Source organism: Vicugna pacos, chromosome 25, assembly GCF_048564905.1.
Source record: "Vicugna pacos chromosome 25, VicPac4, whole genome shotgun sequence".
In the NCBI taxonomy this organism is placed as follows: Eukaryota; Metazoa; Chordata; class Mammalia; order Artiodactyla; family Camelidae; genus Vicugna; species Vicugna pacos.
This window is the reverse complement of record NC_133011.1, coordinates 13,762,629-13,782,599: the sequence shown is the minus strand read 5'-3', so window position 1 is coordinate 13,782,599 and position 19,971 is coordinate 13,762,629. Positions and strand designations below refer to the sequence as shown.

Here is a 19,971-nt window from a genome sequence, read left to right as displayed (position 1 = left end):
TACTAGATTTCTGAAGGTAAAACTGGCTTAAAGTAATTTATTCTTATTGAATTTCAATGGGCGGTAGATAGAACCACATAAATAGAAAGATAGAAAGATCTTATCTGTTCATACTTAAATGTTATGTTTTTCGGATCCATTCCCTCAGTTGGAATATTCTTGCTTGCAACACCACGATATACTATCTTGGTTGACCCCACTGTTGTCTGACAGTCTTCACAGACCTAAGAAAGACTAATGAGAATATATCTTCTCTGAAGTAGCACTGTATGTCATGGCATATAAGGTGACCTTTTAAGTTTAAAAATAGCCTTCAAAAATGGGGTTGACTTATACACCAAAGCTAAAATGAAAAGCCTCCAATTTCAGGTCTCAGAGCAAAGGCTTGAGGTCTGGCTGACTTTCCCCCAGTGAAGAGTGAGAATGACATACACAGTTACCGCTTGATGTCAAAGTCTAGTCAAGTGGACCCAGAAAGAAATGAATAGTAACAGTGAGCCCATGTCTTGGCATGGCTGCTGTGCAAAGATGTCAAATAAAACCCGATGGTTTGACAGCATCCTTTGCATGTATAGAGATTCTCATTTTTCCAAATCCTTTTTATACACCTTCATTCTAACTGATGTAACCCAATGTGTGCTATGTTTACCTATGATATTTCAAAGAAATCCTCTTGGTCTGGATTCCCTAGCTTTTAAAAAACCTTGCTACAGCATGGAAAACTTTTCTAGATACGGGAAGAACATTTTGAGTACTGGATTTTCAAGTGATTTTCACTCTACTAATTTCTGAAACTAAGTCAAGTCCCACTAGAGTTAACTTGTTGCATGATGCATCCTATAACTCATTAAATAATAATTCAAAAGTCAGTGAGTATATTCTATGTACTATCTGTGGAGTGGAAGAGAAATGAAGTCATTGCATGTGAGGTGCTCACATTCACCTTGGGACAATGCACAGTCTGGGGTGGAGCTCTCTCCCTGGGGAGGAGGCGTGGAAGGCTTTTCAAATGCACTGGTACTTGCTGAGTCTTGAATGACAGCTGTTAGCAATGACATAGATGACATGGAAGTCATTAAGCAAAGGAAACATGATGTATAAAGACAAATATGAACACGTAAGGAATAGTTGAGGAATTCTAAACAACTGAGTTTAGCTGGAGTACAGGGTGCCTGTGCAGGATGAGTGAGAAATGAAATTATAAGGAGGAGGAGAGCTCACCAAATCTAGATGAGATCAGCTATGGGAAATGTAGAAATAAGAAGAAAGAAGACTAGAGAATGACAACATTTAGTGGGTGGGTAACGATAGAGAAACCTGGCGCTGGGTGGAGAAAATGACACGTCAGGTCAAGCCGCATGGAATGAAAAACTGGCAAGAAGTAAACCATAGGAGACCTGTGGGAGAGTGACCTCAATGGAGTCATGAAGGAAGAGACTGGACAGGAGACAAGCTGCTGGAATTTAGGAAGTTAAGGGAATGTGTGAGGAAAACTTTGCACCAGCTCATCCAAGAAAGGGCTTCCCGTTAAGTGTGATGAATTGATTCCACGCATTTATTTCTGCTCCCTTTCACTAACATGACAGTAAAGCAGAAAAAAAGATGATAATGGCAAAGAGATGGGCCAGAGCAGGCATGAGATTCAACAAAATCTTGGCAGCTGGAAAACTGATGGAGTTATAGATGCCACCGCAGAGCACAGAAAGCTGAAATCCAAGTGCCTGAAGAGCAGCTGGCCAACAAGAAGCAAGCAGGTGTGTTCTGCAGAATCCTGAAAGAGACCAGACAGTAAAGGCGCCTGGCACCAAAGAAGGTAGGGTGAGGGGTGGAGCTAAGAGATGCAGGACTGGCGTTCTGAGTAAGAAGCTGGTAGCTACACTTGCTTAGCTACTCCGCGTAGAGCTAAGTGACACTCCTTCCCTGCTCTGCTAGGAAATGGAGGGCTTAGTCTTTGAAGACCTGGAACAGAGTCCTGAGATCCAGAGACACAGTTTCGGCCAGGCGTGATACTAGAGTGCCTCCTGAATTTGAAGATTAAAGGAACATCTACATTCTCAACAACGAGATAGGGCTTGCCCAATGCAGCCCCTGGTCCCATTCATTTACCCAGGTTGCCAGCTATAAGGTTCATACATCTCAGAGATGATACTGGCATTCTCTGGAGGCGCTAACCATGCCAAGCCTAAGAAATAACATATCCTGTCATTTGGAGACCCCATTACCGTGGCTGGGCTGTCATCCTATGACCACACACAAAAGCCGCTAGCTGACAAGCCCTCCTTCTCAGGCTGCCCCTGCATTCAGCCCTTAGTGTCCCACTCTTAAACAAAAAGAGTAGGTATTCAGGGATCTCTAGCCATTTGAGGAAAGTTTCAACACTAAATACACGGACAAAAAGGCAGGAAAAAGTAAGATACAATAACGCACAGGATACAGAACCTCCAACTGATTCTCCACCTCCTATCTTCAGGGAGAAAGGAAAGAATATCCATATTAAAAAGAGCAAAATGTTGGAAAAAAGGAACCATCAGGGAACTAGAAAGATCCCTTGTAAATTCTATATTATGATAGTTAAAATTCGACAGTGAAATTCAGGAATAAAGTTTGAAGACATCTCAGTAAGTTCCACAAAGTCAGATTATCTAATTGTGGGAACATTATTAAATGCATACTTTAAACTGCTTTCCATATTAAAGAAAAAGCTGTAACCCATTTATTTATCCATTAATTCCTTCATAAATATTTAGTGAGCACCTACTATGTGTCATAGAAGGCTTAAAAAACAGACAAAATTCCTGTCATAAAGAATGCTCCTTCTACGAGTGGGAACATGACACTAGGTTTTGAAAATAAATGCTAAAATGTCAAATATGAAGATAAATGGGAGAGATGTTTGGACTGAATGACTGTGTACCCAACTCCAAAGTTATATGTTGAAGCCCTAACAACTAATGTGATGGTATAAGGTGAAGACTTTGGGAGGTAATTAGACCATGAAGGCGGAGATTTCATGATAGGATTAATGCCCTTACAAGAGACATGAGGGAGATCTCTCTCTTTCTCTCTCTCTCCCCACCCTACATATACCACCATATGAGGACACAGCAAGAAGGTGGCCATCTGTAAACCAGGAAGAGGGTCCTCACTGACACCAAATCTGCCTGCACCTTGATCTTAAGACTTCTCACCCTCCAGAACTGTGAGAAGTCTCTTGTTTAAGCCACTGGACTATGGTGCTTTGTTATAGCAGCCTGAACTGACTAATACTGAGGAGAAAAGGGGGAGAAATAGAGACAGAGCAGTCAGGCAGACCTTCTGGGAAGGCAACATCTGGAGAAAGTTTTGAATTAAGCAAGAGAGGGACCAAGGTGGGGACAGAGCAAAGCACAGTGCAAAGGCCCCGAGGCAGAGGCATTCTTTATTTCTTCAAACAATAGGAAGGGGCCCATGCCACTGGAACAGAGTAGCTGGAGAGCTGTAGTGAATAAACCCACAGAGGTAACCAGGGGCAGATCATGCAGGAACTTTTAGGCCAAGGTGATAACCTTGTAGGCTCAGTTCAGGCACTGCCAAGTGCTTTCTGGAAAGGGCCAAACAGTAAACACTTCAGGCATTGCAGACCACGTGTTCTCTGTCACTACTCAACTCTGATGTTACGGTATGAAAACAGCCACAGACAAAACCTACGAACAAGTCATCACAGCTGTATTCCAATAAAACTTTATTTACAGAAACAGGTGGAATATATATCACCAAAAAATAATTTAAATTCTATGGACGAGGGACTTCATGGGTAAGGCAAAGATTTCTTTGTTCTTTGAGTTTGGGTTGTATAAAAAGTAGAGCAGGAGTGCAGGAAGACAAAGAGTGATTTTCATTGGCAAATATTTTTCTTAAATTATATAAGCAAAATCATCAAAGTGGAGAAAATTATAAAAGAGGAGAACCAAAAAATGTTCCCAGACCTTACCACATTTACAGAAATACTTTAGTAATTTCAAGGTAGTTCTTTCCAGTTGTGTTTCCCTTGGCATATACTTTTAAAATATAATTTATAATCATACTAGGCATGAAACCTCATATTCTGCTTTTTCAATTGGAATTATAATAATTTCCTCCATGTAATGAATACACTGTTTTAAAGAAGCATTCGCAGTAGCTTACTCTGAAAAAGAGTCTACCCTAAAGAGTTGTCCCTCATTTTAGCTGACAAAGATACTTTTGGGGGTAGCTTTCAAGATTAGCATCACTTTGAATGAGAAGCTAACATCCTTGAATGATAGTGAGTCACCTCTCAAAAGACCCCACTCTTCATTTTTCATTTTTATACTTATGAAACTGATATATTCTTGGTTCTTATCATTTGCCAACATCCTACCTGGGTTTTTACCCCTAAGAGACAGAAGCTTCATTCATGCACGGATCCAGGGTGGTTTAGGATATCTTTTTCTCTAACACATGATAGCGCATCTAATCCACTGAAGTAATTAATAGTATTATCGTGCAGGACTATTTACCAACATTTCATTAAGGAAACTCACCCTGATGTTGATACGAAAACAAAAAAATTTTTTTTGCTTAAAATAGCATACATTAATAATAACCCAGGACATAAGCTACTCAGTACAACCAGGCCCAGACCGAAATAACGGCAGTAAATCACTAACGTAATTGTAAAAAGAGTGAATGCATAGTGAAAAATGGAAATGGCAAAAGGCCCAATATTTGCTGAAGTTGCTGCCATTCTGCAATTTGCAACAGACAGCTCTATTGTAAATAACATATTCACTGGTGGGGTCACTTGTCTCGACCTTAAGAACCCCTCAGAAATGACAATTTGAATCAAAACGGTGGTTTTCTAAAGCAGCCATTTTTACAATCACTGATTCCTAGCACAGGCATAATAAATTGCTCACTCCTCAAAACATCTCTCATTCTTATAGAACATAACCAGAAAAAGCCTCAGATGTTCATGAAACATGTAGGGTTTTCGGCATCGCGTTATCCTGTGGTGCTCTGCAATCAATTACTGTTATACCACCATCATTAATAATTTTCTTAATGAAAATGATTCTGTTGATCTCCGCTGTATTTTAATTATCAGAGTTAAGCATAATTACACTGCAGCTCTGAGCTGGCATGTGGACTCCTTTAGGGCGCAATTTTGTTTTAACACACTGATAATGTAATTTTACATTGTGTCAGTTTGTTTGGTTATTATCCAGTTGTACAATTCCACTGTATTCCTGATAACAGATAATAACCTCAGTACCTCCTATATCCTGAAGTCATTTAAAAAGCAATATTGGAATTCTGCGACTAGCTAACTTAATCGCCTTATGATTTTATAATTCCCGTTGCTAAATATTTGGTTCAGGCATCCACCCTCTTTTAAGAATACTGTAAAAGTAGACAATAGTTATACATATTCTATGAATTACGGAACGGTTAAATAAAGACTTCAATATGAGCACAATTTTTTCTTTTTAAATTACTTTCTTATTTCTATAGTATTAAGTTCTTTAAGTAAAAGTTAAGCATAAACTTATAAGCTACTTGAGAAAAACTGGCGGCCAGGTTAGACAAGGCTATCGTTTCAAAATTCTACGGACACGCAGATCCTCTATTTTAAGGCAGAAAATAGTCCAGACTTTTGCAATAGTTCTTACAATGAAAGACCGTTGTTTTACAGAGTTGATCGATTAAGTCAGCATGCAGAAAGTTGCTCATGCAAGCTAGGTCATATTAGAATGACTGTCATTAGTTCAACAGTACCTGGTATAGAACCTTGAACATAGTACACAATCAATAAAGGCTTAAATGAATTAATTTCCTGGTTACATTTGTGCAAACAAGCAAAATCAGAGCTTTGAAGATGGTCACAGAATGATTTGGAGATTTGTCTGCTACATGAATTTGAATTGCTGTGACCTTCCAAGCAGCAGAGAAATTAGTATAAGGTACTGCTGTCACTACTGTTTTAGTTCTGAAACACTTTCTCTTAAAAACCAAACCACAAAGCATGAGAAAAAAATTTCGCTGTTAAATATGCATGTACATTTGTGAGGAAGAATAATAACCTGAAACCTTGGCCTAGTAACTGGTATCTTCAAAACTCTGCTAACTGTATAACTGGGAATTGAGGTCAACATGCTTAAGGTTGAATCCCATTTCATCAAATATGAGCTATGTATCCTTGAACTATTCACTTACCTAAACCTGGATCTACTCATCTGTAAAGTGGGAATAATTTTGCTTACATCATGATTTTTTTGTAATGGTAAACCAGAAAATGTATGGGAAGCATTTAAAACAATGCCTGACACAGTGCTTAACAAAGGGTAACTGCTATCACCCATGTTAACATTATCCTCTTTATACTAGCATTTTAAATAAGACCTCCATTAAAAATATCCTGTGCCCAAAGGGAAAAAAATCTTCAGGCAAAGGCCTCAGACTCTGTAACAGAGTTCTCTGCAGATACTGTGGGTTCACAGTGACCAAATGGGACTTACGGAATTCTGAGCCATAAATCTGACGTCAGATGATCACGTTTTCTTGCACACTTGCTTGATACCAACATGACGGCCTGGCTTCATTTCCTCTAAATTTGTCTTGATGTGTAACCCAAAGGGCAAAGTGGACTGAATGCAGATCATCAGCAATATAATATTTATAGTAACCCGTGTAGTTATGTGTACAGGTGCTTCTTCAGAAAAACCCAGTGAGATGGCCAATGCCATTCCATTTTCACAGCTGAGAAAATCAGGATTTAAAGAGGAAAAGTGATTTGCCCCAGGTTCTCTCTGAGCAGCAGTTCTTACAATGATATTGTGCTTGTATATAAAAAGAAGTCTTCTGTGGTTAAGATGAGAGTGCGGGTCAGCTGATACTTTTTCATGACTTTGATTGACAATGTTTATTCTCGTAATCTGGATACCTAGAGAACGTGGCTGCTCTGAAAAAGCACTCCACGGGAAACCAAACAATTTAAGTATTCCTCAAAGGAAGCAAACTGGATGAACAAACCCACATGGAAGATGCTAAAGCTTTAATTTTGATGGCTCAAAACGTGAAACTGGAAATAACCTATTCACTTACTGTGCAAACACTGTAAAGAACTAAAGGGATGCAGAAAAAAAAAAAAGTTGATTTCCAATGCTTGACAGGCCTTCATGGATTTTAGGAGTAAGTGGGCAGGCCCCTGCTCACCCCCCTTTCCAGCAGCCTGCGTTTAACTTCAGTACGGTGCTTTTTAGTATTTTTCCATTGGAGATAAGTAAATTAGAATTATCTGCCGTCTGCTGAGAATAATGGCAAAAAACAGACAACCCAACAAGTCTGGCCCATGAATGTCTGGATGAGCTAATCACTTTCTGGAATGATAGGGAGTAGTTGAGGCAGGGAAAAAAGTACATCAGATTGTAATATTAATGCCAAATACTGTACTTTTTTTTTTTTTACTACTTTGATAAAACAGGATGATGGCAGCCTGTCCAACAGCACTAAGTGATATAATTTTATAACAATTATTTGATGGACACCTTGGAAATGAAGGTTTTATGATTAATTATATTTAAGTTTCCTACTAGCCTACATTTAATAGCACTTCAAAAAGTAAGTATGTAAGTATGGCTTTTAAATGACAATAGTCACCAATTAAGTGGCCTATCTTATACAATACAAAAATAGCATCAAAAATTTTACAGTCGAGGTATTTACAAAAAATGCTACACATGTACATTTTACGTTCTACTAGTAAATAGGTACTAACAGACTCTTAGATAGCCAGGTCCTATAAAAATGATTTTGGCACAGAATTCATAAGTAGTTTAGGTTCTTATCTAGAAAACAAAACAAAAAGAAAGCAATGCTATTTTGGCATCAGAAATTTATTTTTCATCTTCAGTGAGAGCTTCTTAGACATTAGGAATAATGTGTTGCATCTGGGTGCATGGATATTAGCCCATCAAGGAATTCTTTTGTGTCTGGAAGCAGCAGTTTGGTTTCATTTGGGGAACTACTTCTCCATCTCAGTGGCTTATGTGGGTGGGGTTCATTCTACTCTATGGATGATTGTAATTTCCAAGGGAGAGTCATAGTGATTAATTGGTTCAGGGATTGGCATGTGATGAGCCCCAGTCAAAACCCAGAACAGCTCTCTTTCACTGGGATTGCTATGTTAGTACAACAAGTCTGGAGCATCTTACCATGTGGTAAGAATATTTCTGAGAATGAAACGCACAAAAGAAAGAGGAGGCAGAAGATAGAGATCGTCTGAGGACAAAGTCTGAATAACTGAATTAAACTGATCCGGAAGTTTAGAATATTCTTGGATTCTCAGTTACATGAGCAGATGAATCCCCCAACACACACACACACACACACACACACACACACTTTGATTTTTTTTTGCATAAGCCTATTTCATTTGGATTTCCATCATTTGAAAACAAAAGAGCCCTCAACCAATAAATAACATACACATTACGAAAATGCCTCACACATCACAGATGTTCAAGTCAACATGTACGTGTTAAATCTAAATCACCAAACCCTTCCAATGACAGAACTCTTTTGCTTTGAGAAGGTTTATCATATGTGCAGCCTATAAAGACAGAAGGCTTCAGAGTCAATCGGGTCCTGGTAGGAGTGATTCTTGGGGTCGTATTTTCCATGATGCAAATGATCCCCAGCATAAACCCGGAATATTGAGATATTTACAGAACTCTGAGTGAACTATCCCCTTCTTCCAAAGGCAATCTGAATACACGGAATTAGCATCAGGCCTCCATAGCTCATCTAAGGGATCAGAGTCTACAGAAGAGTTTGTCTCAGTGTATTACCCAGAGCACTAATTTCAATGTTCCAATGGATGTTTTTGGTAAGAGGAAAAAAAATGCATATACCTATATATCACATAGTCAAAATGAACTACATAGCTTTTTGTTTTGTTTTACTACTAGACTTTTCAGAGCATTAATACCAGCAGGCTTTGTGAGTTTTCAAGAGGGGCCAGAATAGGCAATATTTAATCCTAGGGCTTTTTCTTTAATCTTAGGGTTGTGCGGAATGTGCTTTGGGAAGTCCCACATTATAATAATACTCTTTGTGATTGTTGCACAGAAATGCCTGAGTGGTTTAAGAGAATGTATTCATCATGCAACAGTGTCAAGGGGAAAGGCAGAGTCACACAGAACACAGAGTATGGGATTCGGAATGATCAAAACCCGAATTCAAATTTGGCTCCTTTGTTAGCTCTTCACGACCACCAAAGACAACCATACCACTGCTGTAAGTCACAATGTCAAGTTGTACAAAACAAGAAACCCTTCCTCTCTCCCAGAGCTGTTTGAAAGCGTAATGCAGGAGGGACTTATTCTAATATGTATAACTCAGACCCTCAGTTAGATAGATGTCTGTTTGCATCCCACTTTAAACACTTAGTAGCTATGTGACCATGCAAATTACTTAATCTACGTCTCAATTTCACTTTTTGCAAAATAGGGTAGGACGTTAATTACCGACTAGGTGTTAAATAAGGATTAAATGGAATAAGGCGCATACAGCAGCTACTGTGGTCCTTGTTATTTGAACTGCAATACCAGCTGTTCTTACAAATTGAACAACATCAAATTACCTTTCCCAGGTTAGACACTATTAAATAGCAGGAATTCATATGGTTCGCCATCACAGTATGTGATTTGTCTGTCAGAGTTTCTGGCAACCATTCATCATTTGTTGATTACCATTATTTACCCTGTGCTCTTTCTGTACAAGCAGCATGAGAGACCAAAGATTAAAAGGTGATTAAGGCCTAATCCTTGCCCTCAGTAAATACAGAGTAAGTAGGAACGGCAGGCAATAATAGGTAACTTTTTACTTACCTTTTTCTTGAATACATACAATGATGATCACAAAGTGAGTTAAAAAGAGCAATGAGAGACGTGCATACAGTTTGGTATGGGAGTGCCAAGGAGAGATTCAGTGGTGCTTAATCAGTGGTGGTGGTTATTATCCATGGACAAAGCTAGTACACAGCTGGGCTCAGTGCACGCTTTGTGAGTTAATTAAGGGGCATCCGAAAATTATTCCAAATTGTTTATTGCCAAGAAGCTTCAGGGACCTCTAACCATAAGAACACGCAAACACGTTCAAGTTAAGGTCCTCCACAGAACACAGAATTACAATTTTGTTATAGTTTTTCTCCTTCTGTAACCATGTAACAATGATCTCTTCTAAGAGGAAGCCTGATTTAAACATGCAATGGATTTGGATTATGATAGGAGAACAGCTATTCTCCTATTTCCTCCATATTACGTTGCCATCATAGAGATAATTTATCGGACAACAAAAACGTATTCCCAGTAATTGATCCTAGACTCCAAGCCATCTTTTGTATTTTTTGCATTCTGTGATCACCGGTAAGCTAGTTCGCTATACTATTGCTTTTCATTTTGATAGATCATATTGACATATCCTGGGAAAATCTCACTTCCCTTCTAGCTCAAAGCTCTCACCAGCATACCACAGGTATTTGGGGTCAGAAAATGAGTGGGTATGACCAGCAATTACAGAACGAAAAGGAATATAATCAGATCCTGGTGTGGAGATTGTTTTTTTAGCTTGCAAATTCCCTCTTTCCGGTGTTTCAACTTTCAAAGGCTTATGGTAGTTTAAACACAATCCTCTTATAAGTGTACAAATTGTAATGATTATAGGAACAAGTTGTAATTGTTTCTAGCAAGTTTTTAAGAGTCTTTGATGTTATGATTAGTGTTTTATATGTTAATATATTGATAGGGGTGCTTATTTGCTTGTTCCCTTGGATGCTTTTATGGTTTCTAGGTCCAATGTGCAAATACATCTTTGATCTCAGTAGGTCTATTTGGTTAAAAAGGAAAGCTAAAAGAAATTAAATATGAGAAGCACAAGGTTTTGCAATATTTACGAAAAAGCAAGATTAGGGATTTCACTGTAAAAGTACAGAGCTGGGGCCCAGAACCTGAACATGGAGAATAATGAGGCAAATCACACCACACACGTGGAGGGGCCTGGGTTTGGGGGAGCCAGTCCCATGATGTGTGTCACTGAGCTGCGGCTCCTTTGTAGCCAGGGTGTAGCCGTGTGACTCGGTCTAGGTTGATGTCACACTGAGCAAATCAAAGGCAACGCTCTGCAAGCCATCACTTCCTCTCTCCCATTTGCCTCTTGCCCTTCAGAAAGCACCATGGGGAAGGATTCTCAGCCTCTGCAATGGCTTTCTTTTCAGCCATCCTCTCATCACGTGTGATTTCAAGAAACTGGCTGGAATGCAGTGTCTCCTGGAGCACGCACCTTGACACCTTGACACGGATTGCTAAATTTCAAAAGGAATTTACTTTTTGATGGATAATGCCTAAGAAAGGAATCTGGGACTTTGTCAAACCCACTATCAAAACTAACAGCCAGGAAGAAACTAGTCAAGACACTCAAATCCACAGTTAGGTGAATGTGTACGGCGCTAAGTAATTAGTGGTAAAAGGTAAAACCTTCCGTTTTATGCTCTATGGAAAAAAAACAAAAAATAAAACCAAAAAACCCCACTAGGCTTTGCTGAATATACCAGTTAGAGAAATTCATAAGGGAAGAAAGGAGAGAGGATCAAATTTTACTTTGTACCCCCATTCCAGCTCTTTGCAACACTCAGGTTTCAATACATCCAAAGAGAGAGGGAAATGATCTTGCACTTACCTTTGCTGTACACAATGCAGTTGTTTTTGTTGTCTTCCACTCCTTGCCAAGTCACATCCAGTAGCCACTTGGGACCGGCAGTCAGCACCATCGGGACCGGAGCCTTTGTCTTCTGCAGAAAGAATGATAACAAACAGATGCCATTTGCTTTTGTTGATTAAAAACTTGAATAATAACTGTACTAATCATTTTATTTTTCCAAACAACTAAATCTCCCAAGCCGTAATCTAAGTCCTTATTCCCCTGTCTCATGATATCTTTTTAAGACAACAGAAGCTGTAAAAGCTTTACTGCTTTCACTAATCTGAATGGTAGAATTATCATCAAGAATTTTTTTTTTTCCTAAATGATACTGGATCAGATCTCCAAGATTAGACAGATCTCTCGCGGCCATGAATTATAAAGAGAATGCAGATGACTTTCATTGCAAAGAGCAGAGTGTTTAGAAGTGAACTTTAGACACATTGTATTTTACTATCAACAGGATCTCACTATTTCCTGAAACAGACAGGAAAGAATTTAAAGAATCAGGATCCATTTCAAAGCTCTATCCTGAGCAACATTTATATTAGAGTAGGAATTTATTCTGAATGAATAATGAAATCCACCCAACACCCTTGTCTAAGTATGGCTATGTAGCCTGACTGAAACAGAAATAATATTAATGCTAATGACTCATTGTACACTTTCTCCAAAAAGACTATAAAAGAGGAATCAAGAATAAATTCAGATACAGAGCAACTAAAGCATGACATCCCTTGCTGTGAGAAGCAGGCAGCCAAGTGCTCCACTTCTAACAATATTTTCCGTGTACCTCATTTTAAATATAAGGCTCAAAAGGTTCATCATTTTAGGCTGTTTGGCATCCAAACTATTTGTCTTTAACTATGTTAAACACGGCAGGAAATAAACCAGGGAGGAAACAAGCCGCTAGACTGGTGTTTGCTGATGAGTCAGAGTGAACTGGCATTCAGACGTTTATCATTCACCAGCCCATGTTCTGTGGATCCACTATCATGAAACCACAACACAGAGCACAAGACAAGGGTCTCAAGGTAATTTTTGAACTGAATTTTCACCTAGATATGATCCTGCCAAAGAGGTCTTAGCCCATTCTGGGAGTTTCCCACATGTTGTATGCTATCATAAATTTCCCAAATTGGCATTAACAAGTAACCACTTGAGGCGTTCTATGTAATCTGCCCATTTCAACTCTCTCAGGAACCCAGAAACCCCATGTCACTGGCCAAATGACAACAATGATCATGCGTGAGACACAGATCTATTGATACTGCAAAGCCATATTAAAAACTCTGCATAGAATCAATGCTCACCCATTTTTTTGATCTGTCAATTATATTGTAAGTGGTAAAACTACCATAAAATATACTATTTAATGGAAAAGATCAACCGTGATGGACAAATTAAAAAAGAAGTCTGAAAAACACTTCAAATGTTAAAACAGAGGACGTGGTAAACCAGGTCAACTGCAAGAAATACTTGCATACTGATTTTTCACATTCATATTTTGATTAAAGTCTTTAATTTTTCAGCTATGTACATTAATATTTGGAAAGTAAAACCTGTGCAAGACAGTTACCTGAAAGCCCTGTGGGAAGAAGGTAGTTTTATACTGTGATTTTTAAAAAACAATCTAGACAAGCTGTTATCAAGTTATCCCTTTGGTTATTAGTCTAAGTGACGATTTTAATTTGTTTTTCCATTTTTAAGATAGAATTTGAGAACAAGCAAGCTTCTTCAATCTAAAATGATGCGATCCCTATCCAATTAAATAACAGGTCTTAATTACGCACATTTCAGCTCCTTTCACTACTAGAGAAACAGGTAAGTCCACAGATCAGGGTCAGCAGGTCTCCAAGCAGTAAGCAGAATAGTCACAGGAGGGACTTCACCACTTTGATAAACCTGCACGTGGCGGATTTAGTGGTGTTATTTGTAATATCTATTCTCCTCTGATCTTAAATAACAGACCTCAACAATAGGCACGTGATTTCATTTCTGCTGTATTCTCTTGTTTCATGGGAAGGACATGCATTTTAAATTCTTTAATCTTTTACTCCATAGTTCTTAAAGCCACATCGATTTCTACACAGTAAATCAGCTTTTACAATTTTCCATAAAAAATATGAAAAATAGATTTTAATCTCAATTTCTTTGGGGGATCTTTTACTGTAAAGAAAATCAACTGATTTGCCAATACCACAATCTTCCATTCATTTCACAAAGGAACCTACTGACCCAGTCTTGTGCTTGGTGCTAGGAATATGAGGAAGTCTTTAGGGGTGAAAGATACAGATACATTAAAAAAATTTTACTATAATGCCAAAAACAGCACAGTAGGGAATGCAAAGTCATGTGTAAATTGTTTTGGGGTTTGTGAAGGGCAAGATACTGCCCTGTGGATTCAGGGAAGGTATCATGGAGGAGGTAACAGTCAGGCAGGATCTTAAAGGCTAAATAGGAAGAATTTGCAATTGCTGGTAATGCTACGTGCAAAGTCTGAGCAGTGTATAAGAGTGGTATGTAGAGCAAACAGCACCTAGTTCTGAGATTCTTTGGTTTAAGTTCTCATATAAAGTCTTGAGAGCTGTTCTTAGTATATAGAAAGCACTAGATAACACTAACCTGTCATCATTGAAATCATTATTGATATTATTACTGCTGATAAGTGGAAGGGACATAACACCATATACGTCTAGAAAAGCAGGTTAGAAACGGATCCTGAAGGACTTTTCATATCAAGCAAAACCTTTTGTGCTTATTAAATCTCTAAGTAGAAGGAAGACAGTAAAGATTTTTTTAAGCAGGAAGAATGAGGTTACTACCATTGCCGCTATGTGTACAATATCCCTTACTTATTTAGTCCTCGTATATATTTTCAGACAAAGATACTGCAACTCAGAGATTGAATAATTTATTTCAGGTCAAATAGCTGGCAGAAGGCAGAGACCTTATTTATATTTAGCTCTGTTTCCAAACACTACCCTTCCTGGGTGACCAACCATTTTGAGTTCTCCTGAGACTGAAGGGTTTCCCAGGATGCTGGACTTTCAGTGCTAAAACTGGAAAGTCCTGGGCAAACTGAGATGACTTGTCCACCCCTACACCTCCTACTATAAAACAGTATTAGTGGTTTACATCTATTGAATACTTACTAAATGTTGCGTGTCGAGTTAAGTAATTCTCCTGAATTATCTGTTTTGATTTTTACAACTCCAGAAGTTAGGTATTAACATTTTCTCCATTTCATACATACGCAAATTAAGATTTAGAGGATTTGATTTTGTGGCACAAATAAAAACAGTTATTTAATATCTCTCTTTAATGGTAAGTTAGGTATTGTACCTTTTAAAACTTTGGCAAACATTTATATGTCAGGCACAGGTAGAATCTGACTTTCCAAGAAATTGAATTGAAAGGAAAACAATTTCTTTGACTCCAAATCAATAAAGCAAAAGCAAAAATGTTGCAGAGACTTAGTGAAAGCTATACTCAAGCTGTAAAGTAAAGAATACACAGATAAAAAAAATCTCAAGGGACCAGATATTACAGTTTTGAGGAGGTAAGTCAAATTCTTTCTGAAGAAATCAACTTTTGTAGAGACTGACTGCCTTCAAAGAAGATTACCAAGTGTGAGAAAGAAGGAGTTAGCCAGGATTATATGAAATCTACGCTCCAGCAAAATCCATGAATAGAATACAACAATTATAACCACATTGATCATTAGGTTTACTTTCCCATGTTTCTCTGTCATAAGGATTCATACAAGCCTAGAATGTTAACAGCTGGGAGCAACTTCAGTGAGTTTAAGTCCCTAATTTCACAAATGAAGAAAGTAAGGCCACGATGTTTATCTAGCACCCCACAGAGGTAGGATGCATTTGGTACAACATGCTGGGAAAAGAGAATGGACATAAAAGGTGTGGTTAAGCAGAAAAATGTCCCCCCACCAAAATATCCACGCCCTAATGCCTTGGAACCTGTGAATATGTTATTTTACTTGGCAAAAGGGATTTTAAGAACATGATTCAGGTTCAGGGCCATGACATGGTGAGAGGACCTTAGATTATCCGTATGGGCCCAATCTAAACACAAGTTTCTAAACGTAGAAGGGAAAGTCAAAACAGCAGATCAAAGAGTTTGACATGAAAAGGATTCCACCTGCCTTTGCTGCCTTTGAAGATGGCACAGTGAAGCCATGAACTGAGTGTGGTGGTGTCTACAAACCGGGAAAGGGTCTCAGTTCCAGGAAGTGAGGAAAACAAAACTTTCAGTTCTGCAACCTCAAGGAACTGAATTCTGTCAAAAATTCAAATAAGCAGAAAATGGATTTTCCCCTAGAACCTCTAGAAAGGAATGCATCCTGCTGACAAACTGATTTTAGTTTAGTGAGACCCATGCTAGACTTCTGATGTACAGAACTGTAATATAATACATTTGTGTTGTTTTAAGCCACTAAGTTTGTGGTTATTTGTTTTGGCAGCAATAGAAAACTAATACCCCCCAAATTCAGATTTACTGACTTATAGTTTAAAAAGAATTACTTCAGTTCCTTATCAAATGTGCTCAGAAGTGTGAAACAACTTTCCCTTAGCTGGAATAACACCAAATCTACATTGTTATTCCACAATCAATGTTCTTGCCTTTAAGTGTAAGAAAATACATAGTGGTGACTAATAATTCTTGCTTCTATAACTGGGTATTTAAAACATTTTATGACTCACTATTAACCTTACAGTTCAAGTATGGCGGGAAGGACATTACCGTTCTTGAAGTCAGATGAGCTAGGCTGGAATCCCAATACGTGCAGGTTCTGTGACTGGAAAATCACTTAAACTTGAACGTTCTGAACTTCAGAATATATGTCTATAAAACGGGGATTATAATCTCAAAGGTTGTCTTATGAAGCAACCAGCACAGTGTTTAGTAAACCATGGATGCTATCAAACTTCTGCTGAATACCTACATGGATAAATGAGTTAAAAATGTGTGAAGAGCGGGGGGAGGGTATAGCTCAGTGGCAGAGCACGTACTTGTTATGTATGAGGTCCTGGGTTCAATCCCCAGCACCTCCATTAAAAATCAATCAACCAACCAATCAACGTACTTATTTACCCCCATAAAAAAAAAAACAAGCAAAGAAACAAATGTGTGAAGAGCATTTCTGCAATCCCTGTTTCTTAGGCACTGGTGATGTTTGGAGGGATTAGGATAGAAGTCAAGACTAGGACTCTTCATTTTCCAGTTTAAAGGTGGTGGTAGTCATTAGTGTTATTGATCGATTATTGCTAACTCTCCACTATTCAGGTCTCTTTTAAAGTTAGGTATGGGAATATGACTTCATTTCATCAATGAAATTGAATAAGAAGTGATTCATGTCACTTCTACACAGAAGCTATAAGACCAATGGACTCATCATCTTGCCTTGCTTTTGCTGAAGTGACCATCAAGCATGCAGGGAGGAAGGCCTCCTACCACAGGGGCCATGTAGCATGAGAAAGAGAGATACTTTTTTATTCAAAAAGCTGTTGCCATATTAGGGTTGCCTGCAACTGCAGCAAAACTTAGCTTATCCTCATTGACACAAAGACGTCCCTCATTTTTTTCTGTATTGAAATAACCCATGGGTTTTTACAGGTTAAAGTTTGTACTTTATCTGTATCTAGGCAGTCTCTTTCAGTAATAAATCAATTCAAGATATATAACAGGAGCCTGAATTTCAGTTAAGCTGGAATGTTTTAAAAAGAAAAGGAAATAGTGTGCACTTCTGAGGCTCCACATTGTAAGTTTAAAAAAAAATCTGCACTCCTGGACACTGTTTGAACCCAGAGTTTCATGCTTAGACAGTCTACAACTAGACAAACTTGACAAGGACAAAATGGGTCAAAAGTGTCATTTCTTAGGAATAATTAGAATCATCTAATGTGGATAAAAGAGGTCAAAGTAGCATCCACTTCTCACTAACCTTTGGAGTTACTGGACCGACAAAGGAGGTAGCCTTCAATAAATGTTTATACTCAAGCCAAAAGGTTAATGGAGATAAAAGTAGGCAGCCCAAAGGTAAAGAATGGAGGATAATTCTAACCCAAGAAACTGGTGACATAATGCTGTCTTAGGGATTCCAAATTTTGCTGGAAATATTTGTTGAACATTTCCAAACTAAGGCTTACAAAGAACTAGAAGTCTTAGGAAAATCTGACCCATGAGAAGAGCCTGACATTAACAGCCTTTAAAAAAAAAACTGAGAAGTGGCATTTGATGGAAAAACTGGCCTCCACTGATGTTAGTTTGGGAAATATAACAAGATCTCATTAGAGAATCTCAAGTCAATGCCATGAGGTGTCCTTTGACGCTGATGCAAATCCTCCTGGTGTGCTGCTCCCATATCTGGGTAACAGGTGAAAAAGGTTGGAGCTGATTGTCAAAATTCATAGCTGTTTTTTAACAATTCATAGCTGTTTCTATTCTATCAGCTATAAAAACATATTGATAGTTGATTTCGAAGAATTTCCAAATTACTATAGATATTAGATTTATATAGTTAGAACCAGAAAAGCACATATATATATTCCTGGCCTTTGGGAATGAGATGCCACCACCACTGCCAGTCTCTCCCAGCTGAATTAGTCTCTACACCTATGCGGAAAAAAAAAAGTGATACTTTATGTGATTTGAACTTCTACTACCACAGGGAACATTTTACATAGCAAAAATTTCAGTTAATGTATAAAAGCAGTTCTCCACACTGGAATTAAATTCAAATTCAACCTGACAGTCGTGAAAACATTGTATCTCTCTCCTTTTAACTGTGTGAAGTCTCTAGTGACAGTGAGCTTGAATTTAAAAATTCCCTTTATCAACAGCCTATTCTTTGGAGGCACACATAATAACATAAAATCTTGGACCACCTGGAGTGGGGAGGGATGTCAAGTGATAATTCAAGGCCCTCCACAATTGTATTTTCTGTCATTCTGGGCATGGTATACAGCCTCCACATTACTGAATTGACTAGAACTATAAAACTTTTAGTATGATGATTTCCACCTAATTAACACTGTGCTTTTTACTAAATATCTTTTTAAAAGTTATATAGGACACCTCATGAATGTTTGAGCTTGATGCTACTGAGGTAAAGGCTTTTATTTTTCCCTTCAGAAAATTAGAGTACCATTTTAAATGACATAAACAGAATCACTGTACTGCATGTGGTCTCAAAGGGTCAAGTTATTTGTGTGAGGATGTAGAAAAAGCTTCTCAGTGATGACACTTGAATATTCTTCATGACTGATTAACGCCAGACATCATTCAACATGACCAGGCATGTCATGTGCTTCCATTAAAATCAGATGCTTCCCTTTAAAACAGAGTAAAATGTCCATTGAGCTACACTGAGATGTCCCTTGAATGAGAAATGCAGTCTTTCCTTTTTTTGCCACGTCCGAAAACATGGTGTGTGTGCAAGTTCCACATGAAGATTTAAAGAAGTAACTTTAAGAACTTCCAAACTCATACCAAATATCTTACCTACAGCTGCTATTTAGGAAGCAACAAAACAACTTACTAAAATTTATCAAATTTATGTCACTTGAAAAAAATCTGGTGTGTTAGACACATTTTCAAACTCAAGTTCAAAGAAATTAAGAATATATTTCAATTAGAAAATATATGATGGACCTGGAGATTGTCATTCTAAGTAAAGTAAGCCAGAAAGAGAAAGAAAAATACCACACGATATCACTTATTTGTGGACTCTGAAAATAAAGACAAATGAACTTATTTACAAAACAGAAACAGGCTCACAGACATAGAAAACAAACTTATGGTTACCAGAGAGGGGAGGGAGTGGGAAGGGGTAAATTGGGAGTTTGAGATTTGCAGGTACTAACCACTACTACTATATATCAATAAATAAACAACAAGTTCACAGTGTCACAGGGAACTATATTCAATATCTTGTAGTAACCTATAATGAAAAAGAATATGAAAATGAACATATGTAGGTATATGTATGACTGAACTATTATGCTGTACACCAGAAATTGTAACTGACTATACTTTAATTTTAAAAATATATATAGTAGCTCAAAGGGAAAAAAAATGTTGACAATGGATATATGTAAGTTCATGTATAACTGAAAAATTGTGCTCTACACTAGAATTTGACACAACATTGTAAAATGACTATAACTCAATAAAAAATGTAAAAAAAATATATAT

The 19,971-nt window shown here is 37.9% G+C and overlaps 1 protein-coding gene and 1 non-coding gene across 10 annotated transcripts in view; one reads left to right on the top strand and one right to left on the bottom strand.

Annotated features, from left to right (window-relative positions):
• ZFPM2 (zinc finger protein, FOG family member 2) overlaps positions 1 to 19,971 on the bottom strand; it is a 499,131-nt gene that overhangs the window by 135,564 nt on the left and 343,596 nt on the right. For all 9 annotated transcript variants that reach the window (XM_072949600.1, XM_072949601.1, XM_072949599.1 and 6 more), the window contains one exon: positions 11,734 to 11,845. In XM_072949600.1, coding sequence (XP_072805701.1) covers positions 11,734 to 11,845 — 112 coding nt within the window. The remainder of the gene's footprint in view (positions 1 to 11,733; positions 11,846 to 19,971) is intronic.
• On the top strand, positions 16,757 to 16,829 carry TRNAN-GUU (transfer RNA asparagine (anticodon GUU)). The gene has a single exon. It is a non-coding gene; the product is annotated as a tRNA-Asn (tRNA).